The sequence below is a fragment of the Aythya fuligula genome, chromosome 1 (genome assembly GCF_009819795.1).
Source record: "Aythya fuligula isolate bAytFul2 chromosome 1, bAytFul2.pri, whole genome shotgun sequence".
Classification (NCBI taxonomy): domain Eukaryota; kingdom Metazoa; phylum Chordata; class Aves; order Anseriformes; family Anatidae; genus Aythya; species Aythya fuligula.
The window spans coordinates 179,172,298-179,188,376 of NC_045559.1; the positions used below are offsets into that span (position 1 = coordinate 179,172,298).

Genomic DNA, 16,079 nt, shown 5'->3' on the forward strand with positions numbered 1-16,079 from the left:
ATTTCTTCCTAGTGCAGCTACTGAGGTTAATTTAATCTGCGATCCTTTTCTGATGGCCCTGTAAATATCAGCAAAACAGCATAAAAACTACGGAGGTAGGGACAGAGGTACTCAGACTACCCACAGTGTGCTTAAGCATATGACTCCTTTCCACTTATGACCAGGAACATTGGATTCAAGCATGTCTGGATATTCAGCCATCTGGCTGAATGGCATATTGCTCTAAGATCTCACACGTGTTGCGAAGAAAAGATTTGCAATTCCTTCCACCTGACTTTGGGTTGCTAAAAGCCATGCATGTAAATCAGAGCTAATTGCTGAGAGTCCTTTTATAGACCATGAGAAAGGCATTTTCAGAAGGTGATTCATCCTACCCGTGCTAACTCAGAGACGAACAGCCTGTATGAATGGCTCTCAGCCCATGCTGAGCACAGGGAGCTTAGGCATGGCTTATACTAGATGCATAAATCTTTAGATGGGAAGGGTTGTGCCAACAGAGTTACACAGCCCACATACCATGCTCCAGAGGAATTCAGGTGCATGCATTTCTTTACATTTCATAGAGGATTCTTACACCAGCTAGCTCTCTCTCTGCATGCTCTTGTGTTTCGGCCAATATCTATCATTACATTTCTCCTCCTGTTCTCCTGATGTTAATGCAGAAAGGCACTACTGGAGAAATTCTGTTGTACTGACAGAAGGAGGAGGAACAAAACACACTGTGTGCAAACCTATTTCAGAGGCTGAGAGCAGAAAATTTGAGTGCAAGCAGAAGAGTCTGAGCATTTCTGGCGTGCTCACAGGCACAACACAAGTAAACATCTGAATGACAAAACTACTATCGGCTTAGCACAGAAAGAAAGTTGCCAGATTCAGACAAGAATGAGTGCGAGGCCCAACCTAAGCATGTGTGTGCATGCTGAAGGGAGCCAGAAAACCTCCACAAATGTCACCTTCCATTCCGTTTTGATATACAGTACCCAGAGGCCAAGAACTTGACTCTCGGATCTTTTTTGTGCAAACTGTGACAACTCCGACTCACATCAAGAGCTTTCTATATGTTTTGGCTCAATATCTGCTCCCAGTTATGTTGGTGGAAGGAACTTCAGATTCACACCAACCTAACAGAGTTTATTTTGCCATCTGTCTGTGTTTAGTCTTCATATTAATAATTAAGGCAAGCAATGCAGATTGGGATGGAAATTCTTTCTCAGGGAGCAGAGCTGTGTGCCATGCAAACCACCTTACAGCTGCTGAAGCTGTTGTTTCAAAAATTACCAGTGAGAAAGGTCTCTGCTCATTTTTCCATAAGTATCGACACTTCTAGCATGTCCATTGCCACGGACTTGTTATTGAACATTTCTGCTGAACAAAGAGTATGTCCAAAAAGTAGCAGGCTCTGTTAACATGCTGTGAACCTTGTGAGGATTTCTGGTTTTGTTTTTGTTTTTGTTTTCTTTGTTCTGTTTTGTTTTGTTTTGTTTTTTTTTTTCTTTGTTCTGTTTTGTTTTTTATTATTTGTTTGTTTGTTTTGTGGGTTTGTGTTTTTTTTTTTTTTGGGGGGGGGTGTTTGGGTCATTGGTTTTTTGTTTGTTTGTTGTTGTTTTGAGCTACAAATGTACTTTCTAATGAAATCATCCTTCCTGTCAATGAAACAGGAGCCACGGCTCCTGGCTTTGTGCCCACACACAGACATGCACACACGTGTGCACACTGTCCCAGCAGCTCTACAAGACCTACGAGATCTGATAGAAGCATAGCACAAGGTTACCTGGACAGAGGCTCACCATCCCATTCACTGGTCCAGGAAACCCTCCCGTTAAAGGCCACATCCCTCCTAAGTATGTATTTTCCCCCTCCCTGCAGGTATTCACAGCCCTGGGTGAGATCCCCTTGAGCCTCCTCTTCTCCAGGCTGAGCAGTCCCAGGTCTCCCAGCCTCTGCTCACAGGAGAGGTGCTCCAGGCCCTTCATCATCTTTGTGGCCTTCTGTTGGACTCTGTCCAGCATGTCCAACACATATGCAACAACTGAAATCCCACAGGGAAAAGGTGAACCTGGCAGAAGGTAAAGGCACTATTAATCTCATGGATAAATGCATCTGTCACTGCTGAAGTGGGATGTCTTTGCTTCTTCTGAGTTGTTTCCTGATTTACACTGAGCACAATCCGCTCAGCTTCTAAGGGGATATGACTCAGCACTGAATTTTGGCACAGGCTGCTGTGAATTAATTATAATTTTGAAGTGCAGAGCTGTGGGGGCCCCAGTTCTTTTGATAATCCTCTTCTCTACGTAATCAGATTTTAACCCCCTTCAGTCCCATTACAAAAGTCCCCATCCAGAACCAGTGTTTCTCTTCTGGAGGACAGAATATGTAATCAAGTTTTTTCCCAGGTCCCTTTACCAAAGTTCTCCATAATAAGAGATTTCAGACAGGAATTGATAAATCCATAGTAAAGGGAGGGAAAACATTAACATATTATACCTCATGGAATAAAAGGGGAAAAACAGAGCTCTTGAAACACTAGTTAAAATGTAATGGCAACCCTCTAAAGAAAACGGCAATGCCCTCGTCTTGTGTACGTTTGTTTTTTTAATGGCTCTCCTCATTTTGACCCCCAGTCCTAAATTCTTCACATCAGTATTCCAAGTTTCCATAAGGAAAACATAGTAAATTTTGAAGCCAGACTGTAATTAAAGACAGTTACAAGAAAATCATCTCTGGGTAATTTGAACCCTTTTAGAACCAATATGGCAAAACTATTGACAGAATAAAAAAAGGAAATTAATGGATCTCATATCAGACTTGAGTGAAAAGCAACTATTTTGTTTGGGAAAACCACACCACAATTGGCATTTAAATCTGACTTACAAAGCTTGCTATTGATTTTTTTTTTTTAAAGTGTTCTCTCACCGCATATTTTCATCTTAAGCAGTGATGCTGAAAGAAGCTTACCATGCTTTGGCTGTCTGCTCGCAGCTTCTGCAAGGCAGGTGCTCTCAGCTCTTTACAGAGCTGAGACCAAGTTGCTCCTGCTTGTTGCTGTTCTGGCACACCGACTGTGAGTTTTCTTTTCTTCTTTGTTTCTTTTAATTATTATTTTTTTGTAGCACTTCAGTTTTGAATGTCTAGAGCTGATGGTAGACAGGATTGTGAGACTCACAGTGAATTGAAAAAAAAAAAAAAAAAAAAAAAAAAAAAACATTATTTGCCGTTCCTTTCCCAGGAGAGCAGGAGAGCATATTGCTCTGAAGAAAACAAAGAGAAAAGTAGTATTTTTGTTGGCCTGAGTCTGAATTGTGTTTCAGGGTGAAAATCTGAAGTTGCTCAGGAGATGTTGGGGATGGGGTGGATATTATTTTTAATAGAATGGGTTTGAAACCCATGGACTGTGGAAGTATGCTACTCACTTATTCAACTGCTGTTGTTGAGCCAGATCAAATGTAGTCCATCTGTGTGTATCTTGGTGCATGTCTACCCAGTCAAAGGCAGCCCACTACCTGCCCAGTCTTAGCTGACCAGAAACTCTCCACAAGTTGTGTACCAGCTGTACCTGGAAGTCATGCTGATCTTTGTCACCAGAAGACATCATACCATATGAGATGTAAGACCCATACTATGATTAAAAATGAAATGTTCAAACTGAATCTCTTCATCCTGGGATCTTTACTAGGTAAATTAATTCCTTCCTATCTTCTGGTTCCTTTCAGCCCCCTAAAGTCAACAGAAGAGCTCTGGACCTACCAAAGTAAGGGAGATCAGTCTCTGTTCTTCCAAATCTTGCTTCAACATAAAAAAATCCCTAAGGAACAGGACGTGTGGTGTTGACATATGCAGCATCCCCTGGCACAGGAGTACTTTTTCAAGAGACTTTGGACTTGGATGAATATAAGAGCAGCAGCAGTTCTCATATTCACATGGCTTTCATAGAAAATCGAGTTTTGTGAGTAATTGCACTTCTAGGAACACAATCAACAAATCCTTAGGGCACTAGTTACATGGGAGCATCAGTAACAACCAACAGCGCTGCTCAAAGAGGGTGGCAAGGGCTGTGGAAATCTGATAAAGGTGTGGGATGATTCCTTTTTTCAGAAGATTCCTTTTTTCAGAATTGCACTACTTGAGAGCTTCAAGTTAGCAAGGCCTAAAGTTAGCCAGACTGGGCTAATTTTGGACTTATCTCAGTCTAATTTCATTCCTAGAAGTGGAGCTGCTCAAGCTTGGCTCAAAACCATCTTTTCCAAAAGCAAACAGGCACCAGTGCAATTGTCAGTCACCACTGATGCTGGTTACATGATTTTTGAAAATCCCACTAAGGACAGCTGAAAATCTCATCCCAAGTACACTCACTTCAATTTACTCAGCTGTAATTACAGCTCAGCTCTGCTCACACTGGAGTCCTTTGACTGATCTGTTCACTTTCCTAGTGCAGCAAAGATCTATATTGTTGTGGTGAGGGGGACAAAAAAATATTTCTGCCTATTAGAAACTGAAAAGTGAAGCTACTGAAGAGTAAGAATGAGATGAAGGCATAAAGAAGCTTAATATCTATTTATCTAATTTACAAACAATAAAAAAGATATTGTTTATCTATCCCCCTTCTCTCTTTGCTGCTCCCCGTAACAGTATCTGAAAACAACCATACCGTGTTTTTTAGTTAACAATGTCATACAACAAACCAGAAGTCCAGACTGAAAGCCTATGTGTAAGCAGTTCCAGCACTGACATTATACCTGTGCCTTATTAATGCAAGGAACTTTATTAATCTGAACACCTTGGGACCATACTACCATCTGAATTAATGAAAGTTCATGTTGCCAGTATGTAGTCATAACCTGTGTAAGGACATTAAAAAAAAAAAAAAAAAAAAAAAAAAAAAGTCTTCAAAAATTTGGAGTGCATGCACAATACATAAAAATTATCTGGAAACCACAATAGTAGGAGCAGGTTAGCTTTTGATTAACCAGCTGCCTGGATTAACAAATTCTGGAATAACAGCATTACAGGACCTAAAATGGTGGTAATCTCATACATGGATTCTCCTGGGCTTTGGAAGCAACTTCAAAATCAGGTCAGATTAATATAGTTCTATCTCAAGACTAAACTTTGAATTATCAAATCCTCTGCTTATTAGTTTAAAACCCTCTCTGTGTTTTCTGTGCCTGAGAATGCATACTTTCTGGCAATTACATTATTTTGGCCCGTTGCTTCCAGATGCAGCAAGTGGTCAGCATCTCAGATGTGATTTACTGAGGTCTTGGTGTCTCCTATGATGTCACGGTTATCTATTTCCTAAGGAAATAATCTCCCTGGAAGAATAAACTCATTTAAAGAGCTAATGTTAATTGGAAACTGCCAAACAAGTGTTTGTCAATTCAACAGCCTAGAAGTGAATAACAAATACACACACTAACTTCTGTTGATGAAGCAGGACAAAACATTCCCATTTTCCTTTTATCCTCAATTCTCTTGTTGATCACAGAAATAGGAGGGCTGCAGAATAGCTAGGAATGAACTGCCACCGTGTGGCCAAGGGACAGTTTTAGCTGCATTTCCAGTAAAGTTCTTCAAGAGCTGTTGCTCTCAAATAAGTGACAGTTCACAGTGCTTCCTAGTAAAAGTTTTAGTCTTGATCACACATTTCACTTCCACGGTATTTGCGATGCCTCCCTAGCACTGGTCACAGGCTTTTTGCTGAGGGATTGCTCCCTTTTCATTCTCATGTATAAAAATAAATAAAAAATAATTAAAAAAAAATGGGTTAAAAGTGGGTTATATCACTTCTAATTCCACATATTCTCTGCATTTTCTCTAACTGGTCACCTCATTTCTCATCTTCTGACAGGTGTCAGGGTATCAGAATCACTGAGCCATTTAAGCATTGGTGCCTGGTCTTGCCTTAAAAAGGGTGGATAAATTTTTAATAGATCACTTAGTAGACCAAAATGTGGCAAAAGCCCCCTAAACACAGCCTGCTGTGACCAGCCATCCTCACATTGCTTTTTTTTTTCTCTTTGTGGACCTGCTCCACCATGGAAACAGAACAGGAATTGTCCAAAATTTGCCCATGAAATGCTATGGATTGTCCCTACAGCTGTGAAAATTTTGAAGACATCCACTAGGTGCTAATCTAATATTTTTTGTGCAGCCCATTCAGTCCTGAGCTGCAGATAACCGTATATCTTTGCTATGCATTACCTTGGAGGGCTTCCTGCATCACTTAATGCGGTGCTGACACCTTCTGCCTTCATTGTAACTTTATGGCACTGAAAGATTCAAACCAGAGTGCACATCTTGTCCAGCTGCCAACTTTCCATTAGCTGCCTATATTTCTTCTATGTCTGCCAAAGACACTTGCAATTTCAGCTCACTTACGTTCATTGTGGTTACACCGACTTGCTCAACACAGAAGGATAGTATAAATAAAATGATTTTGAATCCCCTAGGACATGACTTCTTCAACAGACTTCATCTCTCTTCAGTTATTGGGTTTCTGCACACAGTGTCTAGTTTCTCACAGACAGCTGTGGTTGTGGCGTCACCGAAATTCATAGCCAGAGGCCAGTGGTCAGCAATGACATTAGGTAAAGGAACTTGAAATACCCCACTACTTCAGCTGAGCTGGATCTGAAACAATGAAATAAGAGATACTCTCCTAATGATCTTGCCCGTTACTCCAACACATTCTGGAAAAGAGCTTTTGGAGCTCAGTGCTGTTGGGAACGCTCACATACAGCAACCTCCATCGGTAGATGCCCTGAGTTTATTCATTTCATTGTCACAGCCTGGGGACGTGACTGAAAGGCCTCACTACTAATCTCTGCAAGGGATCTAGGTCATACGGAGCTCTGCCGGTCATAAATAATTCTTCTGTGCAGTTTGCATCATCAGGGCACCTGTAGTAGCTTCTTAATTAATTACCTGAAAATAACCGCACATTGCATCAAGGTAATTTAGAGGGCCTACACAAAGCCAAGGGGCTCCCTTTGCTGCCAGAGCAGACAGCTCTGTCTCCAAAGGCTTGGAGGGTATAATTCAGAGCAGCCAACAGGCACCTTCACAGGCCAACCAACTGCTCCTGGAAACTTAGTGGAAAGCTGCCTAGACGGAGTTGGTGCTAGGCAGAGGCACATTTTAGTTTTAGGGTAACACAGAGGCCACTTCCATCCACACGAAAGACTTCTCTGAGGAGGCAGCCATCACAGGGAGTGGAAATGTTCCCCTTTCCTCTCACCTGCTCCCTTTCTGCTAAACAGGGCTGTCCTAGGTATCAGAATAACCATCTTCTGGGCTTGAACCCCCAGCTCCCACCTCCTTTCCCTGGTGGAGCTGAGCCTTGTCCATCTGAGGAGCACACAAGGCCTGAGATGACTGAAAGAGAATAGAATAAAGAAGCCTGCATCTGTGGACTAGGAGGTAGAAAATGTCCTCAGAGAGAAAGTGCTTTGTTTTCTTTTCTTGATTACTTGAATTAAGATTTCTTTAAATTATAATAGGCTTGGAGTGAGCTTTGAGAAAATAAAATAAAAATAAAAGGAAGGGAAACCAAAAAAAAAAAGAAAAGAAAAAAAAAAAAAAAAGAAGAAGAAGAAAACACAGAATCCAAGACAAAATTAGCAATCCTTTTTTTTACACTGGAGTTTGTGTGCTGGACAGCAGGGGGACCCTTACCCTCTGTCACAGAGAGATGACCAGAAATACCGCAGCTTTATAAGGATGGACAAGAAGTTACAGGGAAGCTCAAACATGCTGAAGCAGTCCAGTTTTGCACACCATAGTGCATCCATGAAGCAACAGCAAAAAAGATCGGCTACTCCAGTGAGTAAAACCTTGGCACTATGAATACAAAGTATACCCCAGGGCTGAACACCATTGGAAACCTTTTCTTCTTCTTTCATCAGTATTTTAATTATGCACATTTAATTCTATTACAGTACATCAAAATGACGATGAGGTTTTCTGTCAGCATCTCTCGGTGTTTCATGTCCCAGTAGCAAAAAAAAAGTGACCACACACTTAGGAAAACTGTTCCTCCACAACTTCGGTGTGAGATTCTGCTTGGAGAGGAGTTTCAGGGTGTCAGAGTTGCCAAAACAGTGCAGCAGCCCCCATTTTCTCACACACATACAGAGCTGCAACCTTGAGGTACCCCAGGCAAGGGGGCTGTGTTTGGAGCAGACTGTGCTCTGCCTCTCCCATCTGGCTGAAGTGAGTGGCCTTGTGTGACCACATCAAAGTCAGAACAACTTTGTTGTAATGGGCAGTTGCAATGCCCAGGTCAGGGCAGTCAGGTCAGCACTGGGGAGTTACAAAGGCAGTGATGCTATCTGTACACAGACTAGTTGTGGGAAGCACCAACAGCAGGGAAGCAAAACACAGACCTTAATTTAAATTTAGTTTACACAAAGATGTGTTAGTGATGTTGTTTTAACTGGTTACTTTCAGAAGAATACAGACTAAGAGTGGCAAAAGCACCTCCAAGATTAAAGCACTACAGAAACAATTCCTCCCTCCCCTTCACAAACTCTACTAGAAAAATAAACAAAATGCTTTAATCGAACAGGAGATGCCAGCTGTGAATAGAGGAGCATATATTCTTTGGCACTCTCCTATCTCATGACAAAAAGTGTCCTTGATCAGTGAGATCTGAGAGAGGTACTTCCACCTAGTGGCAGAAATGCTGGTTGAATAAAGTCACGAGGACCAGGATCAGCAGAATTGCCACTCGCCAAATATTGTGTAGTGCTTACAAGCTTTATGATGGTTATGATATATCAGATGGATGCTATGGATGGCCAGTGCCTCAGGCAATTTATCCAAGGCTGTGGGCATAAAAACTACCGACTGTAGAAACAAGAAATCACGAGGAAATCATCAGCTGGTCATACAAGCGTTGCCATGATCTATCTGCCACAGTGAACAACCAATTCAACATCAGATGAAAAAGTTAACGACTTGATCCCAAACATCTTAGCAAATTCTTAAGGCAAAGTTTGAGCAGGGGATTGTGGCTCAGGCTGACTCCTATGGTAGGAGTTCAGGTATTGAGAGGTAATGCTCCCTCTGAAGGGAGAGCATTAGTTAGTACATCCACAGGGTCTTAGCTTCATGTCACATTCTTTGCATTTTTACATTGCTGTACATCAGTAAAATAGTCAGAGTATGGGTCTTAACAGTTCTAAATATCACATGTAACACATACCACCTCTAAGGTAAAAGAGCCTGAAGAAGAACAGCTTTAGACCGTGTTCTTCCTAACATGTACTTTTAATGACGAGCTAGCAGAAATCCAAATACTGGCTATAATTTAATGCTGATGCAATGAATTTGCTCATGATTTATCTTCTGCCCTTGAGAACAACATCTCCTTCAATTTGTTCACCAAGTGCTCTTCTCCAAGATTTTAAGCTCACGTTCACTGGGTTGTCTGTATTCCTAGCATTTGGATAAGGTTCGTTCAGCATCTGGGTGTTACCATATGAAAGAAAGCTGTACACATTTATGCATGTATTTATGCATGCTTACTATCCCTTGGCATTGTATCCAAGTACAGAATGATTCCCAGTAGTAAGCAGAGTACAAGATAGTTTGGGTATTTCTTTCTTTCTTTTTTTTTTTCTTTCCAGAACACACTGGAGCAATTCCTCAAAGCAACATTAGATTCCCAATGCTGATTCTCTGCAACCTTTTCTGCTTGTACCACAGCCTGCCTGTACCTCAGTGCTGCTGTATATTTTCAGGCCACAGAGTCAATGATGGCACATACAGATTTTCACATGCAAAAAATGGAGAAAATTCTGCATTCCCACTCTGAAGACGCAAACACTGGTGCAAAAGATCACAATGTCTTAGCTGAATTGCTTTACAGTACTAGAGTCTGAATAAAAATTACTGCACCAGGCAATCTCTGAATCATTGCTTTCAATAACAGCACTACAAAAAGGCTTGTCAGGTTGGAGTTCCCCCAAGCTGAATGACAAAGCAGTATTGTTAGGCACAATGAACTCAATGAGTTAAACACTCAAATGAGTCCAGCGTTGGAATTGCCATGGCTTAAAGTACATCCCACACAAAGAACCTTCAGTGACTGCACATGTGACTTCTAGAGAGCAAGAGATGGGCTGGGATAAAAAATAAATAATTAATTATTTTTTTCTAAAAAAAGCAATTCTTTCGTGCCTCACTTAATATGTTCTGTCTTCAGCTGAAGATGGAATATTCTTTCAATATTCTCTCTTATGTGTTTTGGGCTTAAATTTTAACGTGTTATATGCTCCTTCCACCGCTTTGGGCAAGTACATGGGATGCCTTTCCAACCTCTTCCTAGAGCCAGTGGTTCTCCGTTGGCTGTTTCTCTGAGACTGGTTTGCAGCCTTGGCTGTTTGGGCAGTATCTTGAGAGTACCTGCGGGGAGCACGAAGGATCCAGTTTGAATGTAAACTGTGTTCACGTGTGCTCTTAGCAACTGAAAGACAGAAGATAATCCCAAGTTAACAGAGTTTGCCAGTGATATATTCATATGTACAGTAAGAGAACAAGGTGGTTCCTGGGTCCTTCCTGAGTAACCAGAAGCTTACTGATAGGTTTCACCCTCTTTACACTTCAGGATATCACTTGGGGTGGGATTCATCTTATCTACTATTTTAATGTCTGCAGTGCAAATACATGTGTCAGAGTAAGTCCTGAACACTCTTTTAGGGCAAAAATAACCTGACCTGTTTCAGGTATTTACCTTAGTCTAAGCCAAAGCACAGACAAACAAAGGGAAAGTCGGATTCTCTCCACTGATTATACAAGATGGATAATGAGTTCAGATGGGAACCTCTTCATTTAGTCAGGTAATCCCATTCTTTCTGATGGCAACATACCATTATTTAGACTAACTTCTAAGGGAACACTTTTTTTCTATTTAGAGAGAAAACATCCATCCATTTGGGATGGATGCTGGGGTTGTTCACTCTGGAGAAAAGAAGGGTCTGGGGAGACCTTATACTGCCTTCCAGTACTTAAAGGGGGCTTACAGGAAAGCTGGGGAAGGACTCTTTGTCAGGGGGGTGTAGTGATAAGACAAGGGGGAATGGCTTTAAACTAAAAGAGGGGAGAATTAAATTAAATATAAGGAAGAAATTCTTCACTCAGAGGGTGGTGAGGCCTTGGCACAGGCTGCCCAGAGAACTTGTGGGTGCCCGATCCCTGGAGGTGTTCAAGGCCAGGCTGGATGGGGCTTTGGGCAACCTGGTATAGTGGGAGGTGTCCCTGCCCACGGCAGAGACATTGGAGCCAGGTGATCTTCAAGGTCCCTTCCAACCCAAAACATTCTATGATTCTATGAATCTGTGATTTCTCAATGAGAAAAATGAGAATGAGACATTTTCATAGCTCTTTTCTGAGAACAGCTCAGGGTAGAGGTGCGGTGATGGAATTTAACCCTGGGCAGAGGACAGACACTACCTCAGCACTCCAAGTACTACATTTGCTCATATAATGGTCACAAATAAAAGTTTTGCACCCTTTCAATAGGGATCAAGCAAAGTATTACTGTAGTTTCACCTAATGCATGTAATACTCCTGGATTTGGGAAGTAACTCTGGGAGGAAAATTGTGTCCTTTAAATAAACAGACATGGAACTACATTGCCACTCTTTCCTCTATTTGTCCCACACTAGAAGTATTAATATTTTGTCTGTTTTATACCCTACCATCAAAATCAACATCCACGTTTGGCAAATCCGTGTCAGGAACTCTCCGCCATCTCTCTGAATCCAGATCTGCAATAACAGAGTCAAAGAATGCTATTGCTTCTCTTATATCTGAACTGTGCTGTGGGACTATTCTTCTCTCCATAGATGCCTGTTAAAAATAAAATAATAATAATAATAAATAAATAGCTAAGGGTTGGACAAAATTACCCCTTAATGAGTGAACTGTATAAGGAAGTTGCAAAGATTGTATTTGGTTCCATATTTCAAGCTGCCAGAAAGGGACATGGGTCCAGACTACTCCAGAGCAGCCATCAAAGAAAGCAGACCAGCAGCCTAACAAGTGTCCATCTTGTTACGTGCTCAACACGAAATATCTTCCACTTGGGCACTGCCAGCAGGATTTTATAAAATCCCTCAGAATCCCCTTATCAAGCTATTTAATTGGGTGTCTAGGTGACAGCTGTGCTTTGTGGCCAAATTTATTCTGCCTAGCAGTAGGCACCTAATGAGACACACACATTAGAAATGTAGTCATATAGGGTTCCTTCTCTAATTAATACAGGGCTCTGGTGCCTTCAGAAGATGAGTCAGACCTTAGGTAGGCTGAATTCCCCTCTGCAGGCAGCTCTGTCCCTTAACTGCAAAGGGATCATAGGGTAACTTAGTTACTAATTTAAGCATATTATTAAAATGCCTAAGTTAGATGAGATGAATCCAGATCTAAATTGCTAAAGTCTTTTTTGAAATGGAAAAGGACTGTGTGTGCTAAAATGTGAGTCATTCAACACTGTGATAATTCCCACAGGAAAGCCACGGGTTTTAAAATTAGGAGCCTGTCTTGATAAAAAAGTACACGTCTGCCAATAAATGCTGAAGCAGTCATAAAGTCCTCGGTTAGCAGTTCTGTAGGACCATGTGGGATGAACCCTTCTGCCATTCATGGGGGCTCTGCCCAGTGAAGGGCTGTGTATTTTCCATTCCAACCCAAGCTAGGCATGTCGCCAGAGCAATTCCAAGTCAGGAAAGTACTGTCCTGGGTTTCAAGTACATAAGCAAAAAATACATGCTGTATCACATCTTTAAAGGGCCAGCTTGCTCCCCATTAGTGGGATGGTGGAGGCAGACAGATGAGTTGGCTTCCCCTCCTGACATTATGGGATGATTGACATCCTCTGTAGAGCTAAGAGATAACAGCTACCACACATTGACTGAGAACAGTGATGGTTGATATTACTAAGCCCTTACTGTTTAAAAGACATACCAGACAAATGTCTGTGTACTTCCAGCATCTGACACACCTCTCTTTTTTTCTCAGTAGTCCCAAGAGGCAAACTTTGAATCCACAAGCAGCCTGTAGTCCAGGCTTTGGGACTTGCATCTAGACTACAACTACAACTGCCCTGAGGACAATGTTGTCTGGACAAAGCACATTCCTATTAATCATACAGCAGGTAGGAGGAAAAAAAAAGGGAATGCCCAATGACAGGTAATTTAACAAAAAACAGGTAGTAAGGGACAAAGCCACTCAAGCCTGCTGATAAAATCAACTTTGTGGTATATGAACATAAAACTTGGAGTTACAAAACAGAGTATTCTGGATGGTCTGGAAGTCTTCTTGACCTCTTCCTAATTTTTGCAAAGTCAGGGTGGTACAGCTGTGGCCCTGCCATTTATGTCAGCAAGAATAACTCACTGGGTGGCATATGTTCCTTTTGATGTTCCTGAGGGGAAGGCTCATAGAGTTACCATGATACCCAGTATCAGGGCTCTTGGTGCATAAGAGCTAGTTGGCCACAGCGAGATCACAGCACTCCTAGCCTCATCCTGTGGGAGATAAACATATTTGCTAAACCTGAGTTAAACTTCTGGTGTTTTTTTTAACTGGTACTTTCAGTGGCAAATCTCAGAAAGTCACAAAGTTACCTGAAGCCTAGTTGGGAAGAATCTATTTCTCAGCCTTCTGGTTCCTGGTTTAAGTGTTCTTCTGCATTCATTTCTCCCCCCTTATTTAGTGGTTAGCTATGTTCTGCTCCCTTACATCACTGTTCAGCTCATCAGGGGATTCAGCATGCTGTAAATCTCCCCTGTATCAAGCCAACCTTTGTGTGATGGTATGAAAAGTCAGTTCATAAGCTGTGTATCTGTAGTCTTGAGATTTGTCGCCCGGCACATGGCACCAGCAAACCACTCTCCTATATCTCAGTCATTCTCTTTGGATGTTTTCCTAGTCCTAAATAGTAACGTCTTTATAAAATTTGTCTTCTCCAGCCCCCTGAGCAGAGTGTTGTTTCCCACATTTTATTCCCAGCTTCTGAGAATCACCACTCAAAGCATTAAAAAGATGACATAAAACCCAATAAAACCAAATGAAAAATTCCTGCTGACTGAATGGGTGTTAAATCAAGAAGTAAAATGAAAAAATGTGGCATCTAGCTGTAAAAACATGAGTTTTGTCCTTTGGTTAAATAATGCCTGCAACAGAGCTCAGCCTCAGCCATTCTGACATTATGCTGTGACAGAACATCTAAATGTGGAAATAATTTTCTGGTAAAGTCCACATGGATTAATCAGTAGGTCAGCCATATGTCCCTTCTTCCCACTTTCCCTGCTAATATCCAGTTCAAAGGCTGCACTGGGTAACCTGTGAGCCTGCTGCCAAAGCAGGTCTGGTTGCAATTCTTTCCTTTTTCCTCACTGAATCAAGCCCATGGTGAAATTAACTGCTGAACTGTCTAGTGACACGCGATCTGTAAAAGGCAGCCATGAGGAAGCTTTGCATTGCTTTTCTCTCTAGGATACATGGAAATAATCTGCATGAAAAATTCAGTGTTATTTTTCAGTGTCATTACAGCAAAGGGTAAAGAACTACACTGTCTGCCTCACAACTACTCAACAGCTTACTAATTAACAGAGAAAGAAACCCCTAAGAATTCTTCATTGGCTATCAGTAGAACTTGCACCATAGCTAAATGTAGCACTAACAAGCTACCTGACCAGTCAGAGAAAACTGTAGCTGTTTCAAAGAATTCACAATTATTTTCTGTAAGTAATTTTATGCCAATGAAAAGGCTGCCAGTAAACCCAGGGATTTACTGTGCTTGTGGTCATTAACAGCTATAAATAACCATAGCAGAGAACTCTGAGGCACTTAAGTAGCCTGTCAGAGTACTGAGAGAGCAGATCTCTTTTTCATAACTTGTTTTCAGATACTTCCCATACTCTCATAGTTCTTTCCTTATTTTCTCTTCACACACCTCCAAACACATACGTTTCTTTCCATTATCAGTCATTCATACTTGACCTCACACTACTCAGAAAGAATCCTAAGGTATTTAGTAGTATTCCAAATGATGTAACAATAAAAAGACAAGTAGCTGAAACCAGTAAGGCAGAAAATCAGCAGAAGTCATACATCTAATTGATTCATGGCTTAGGACTATTTACATGACAGAAGTTCTTAGGTCTTCAGAATTACCTTAGAAGACTCTTTGGTAGGAAGTAGAAGAAATGACTTCTTTCCGGTTTTGGATGACTTTGTGGATGTTGGGGAATCTGCAGTCCTATGCATGGATTTCAAGTTATTAATGTTGTCAAGATATTTTTTCCTCAAGGCTAACAGATCCTGCAAGTACTTCAAGCAGTCCTGAGTCTTAGAATACATCCAGTCCCTGTCTTCCTCTTTTGACTGGAAGCAAGAGTCAATGCTGGATGTACTTTTGCATTTTTTTAGTGATTCACCAACTTTTTCCTGCTCACCTCCAAGGACGTACATAGAACTGCTGCGGATCAATCTGACAGCAGAACCTGTGCCATCACAGTAAGGGATGTCATCTGTCACATTTCTTCGGTGGAAGCTGGGGTGAAATATAGAATGGATCTTTTTGAACATAGTGTGTCGCTTCCTCCCCTTTATACCTCGTCTCTTTCAGCTTCTTAATTTAATCTAAGATCTAGTAACCAGTAGCTGCAACCCTTGCCCTCAGCTGCCAGACGAATTTGTCACTTAGTGTAACAAGGACACAAAAATCTATTACTGCTTCACTTGCCTTCAGTCTAACACGATGTGAAGAGCATGATGAACACAGAAACGTGCCTTCTATTCCGTCAGTGTCAGGAAAATAGCTCAGTCCTTTCCTCGGATTAAAATATAGCACAGGAGGCCAAACGTCATGCTTTGACCTTCTGTTTGACGGCTCCTCGTACAAACCATCAGCGTCGGGATGGAAATTGCCCCCTGATGTTTCTCTGTCCCCTCGTTTTCACCACCCCGCTCCGAGGGCCGGAGGGCGCCCGGCGCTCTCCATGGTGCTGGATCCCTCCTGAGGTCCCTGGAGCATCCAAACCCGTCCTGGTGGTGCAGGGCACCCCGCCCTGTGC

The 16,079-nt window shown here is 41.7% G+C and overlaps 1 protein-coding gene across 1 annotated transcript; it reads right to left on the reverse strand.

Annotated features, from left to right (window-relative positions):
- Positions 1 to 10,223: 10,223 nt before the first annotated feature.
- On the reverse strand, positions 10,224 to 15,591 carry C1H13orf42 (chromosome 1 C13orf42 homolog). The gene is made up of 3 exons (XM_032203984.1): positions 15,178 to 15,591; positions 11,700 to 11,850; positions 10,224 to 10,465 (listed from the first exon to the last, which is right to left on the reverse strand). Exons 1-3 carry the CDS (start codon positions 15,589 to 15,591, stop codon positions 10,224 to 10,226), a joined length of 807 nt encoding a protein of 268 aa, XP_032059875.1.
- Between the last annotated feature and the right edge of the window lie 488 nt (positions 15,592 to 16,079).

Excerpts from the sequence above, each read along its gene's own strand:
- C1H13orf42 (XM_032203984.1), bottom strand. The coding sequence starts at position 15,591 with ATGTTCAAAAAGATCCATTCTATATTTCACCCCAGCTTCCACCGAAGA. Across the intron at positions 11,851-15,177 it reads CTACCAAAGAGTCTTCTAAG|GCATCTATGGAGAGAAGAAT; the intron begins GTAATTCTGAAG and ends TATTTTTAACAG. Across the intron at positions 10,466-11,699 it reads CGTGGATGTTGATTTTGATG|TTGCTAAGAGCACACGTGAA; the intron begins GTAGGGTATAAA and ends TCTGTCTTTCAG.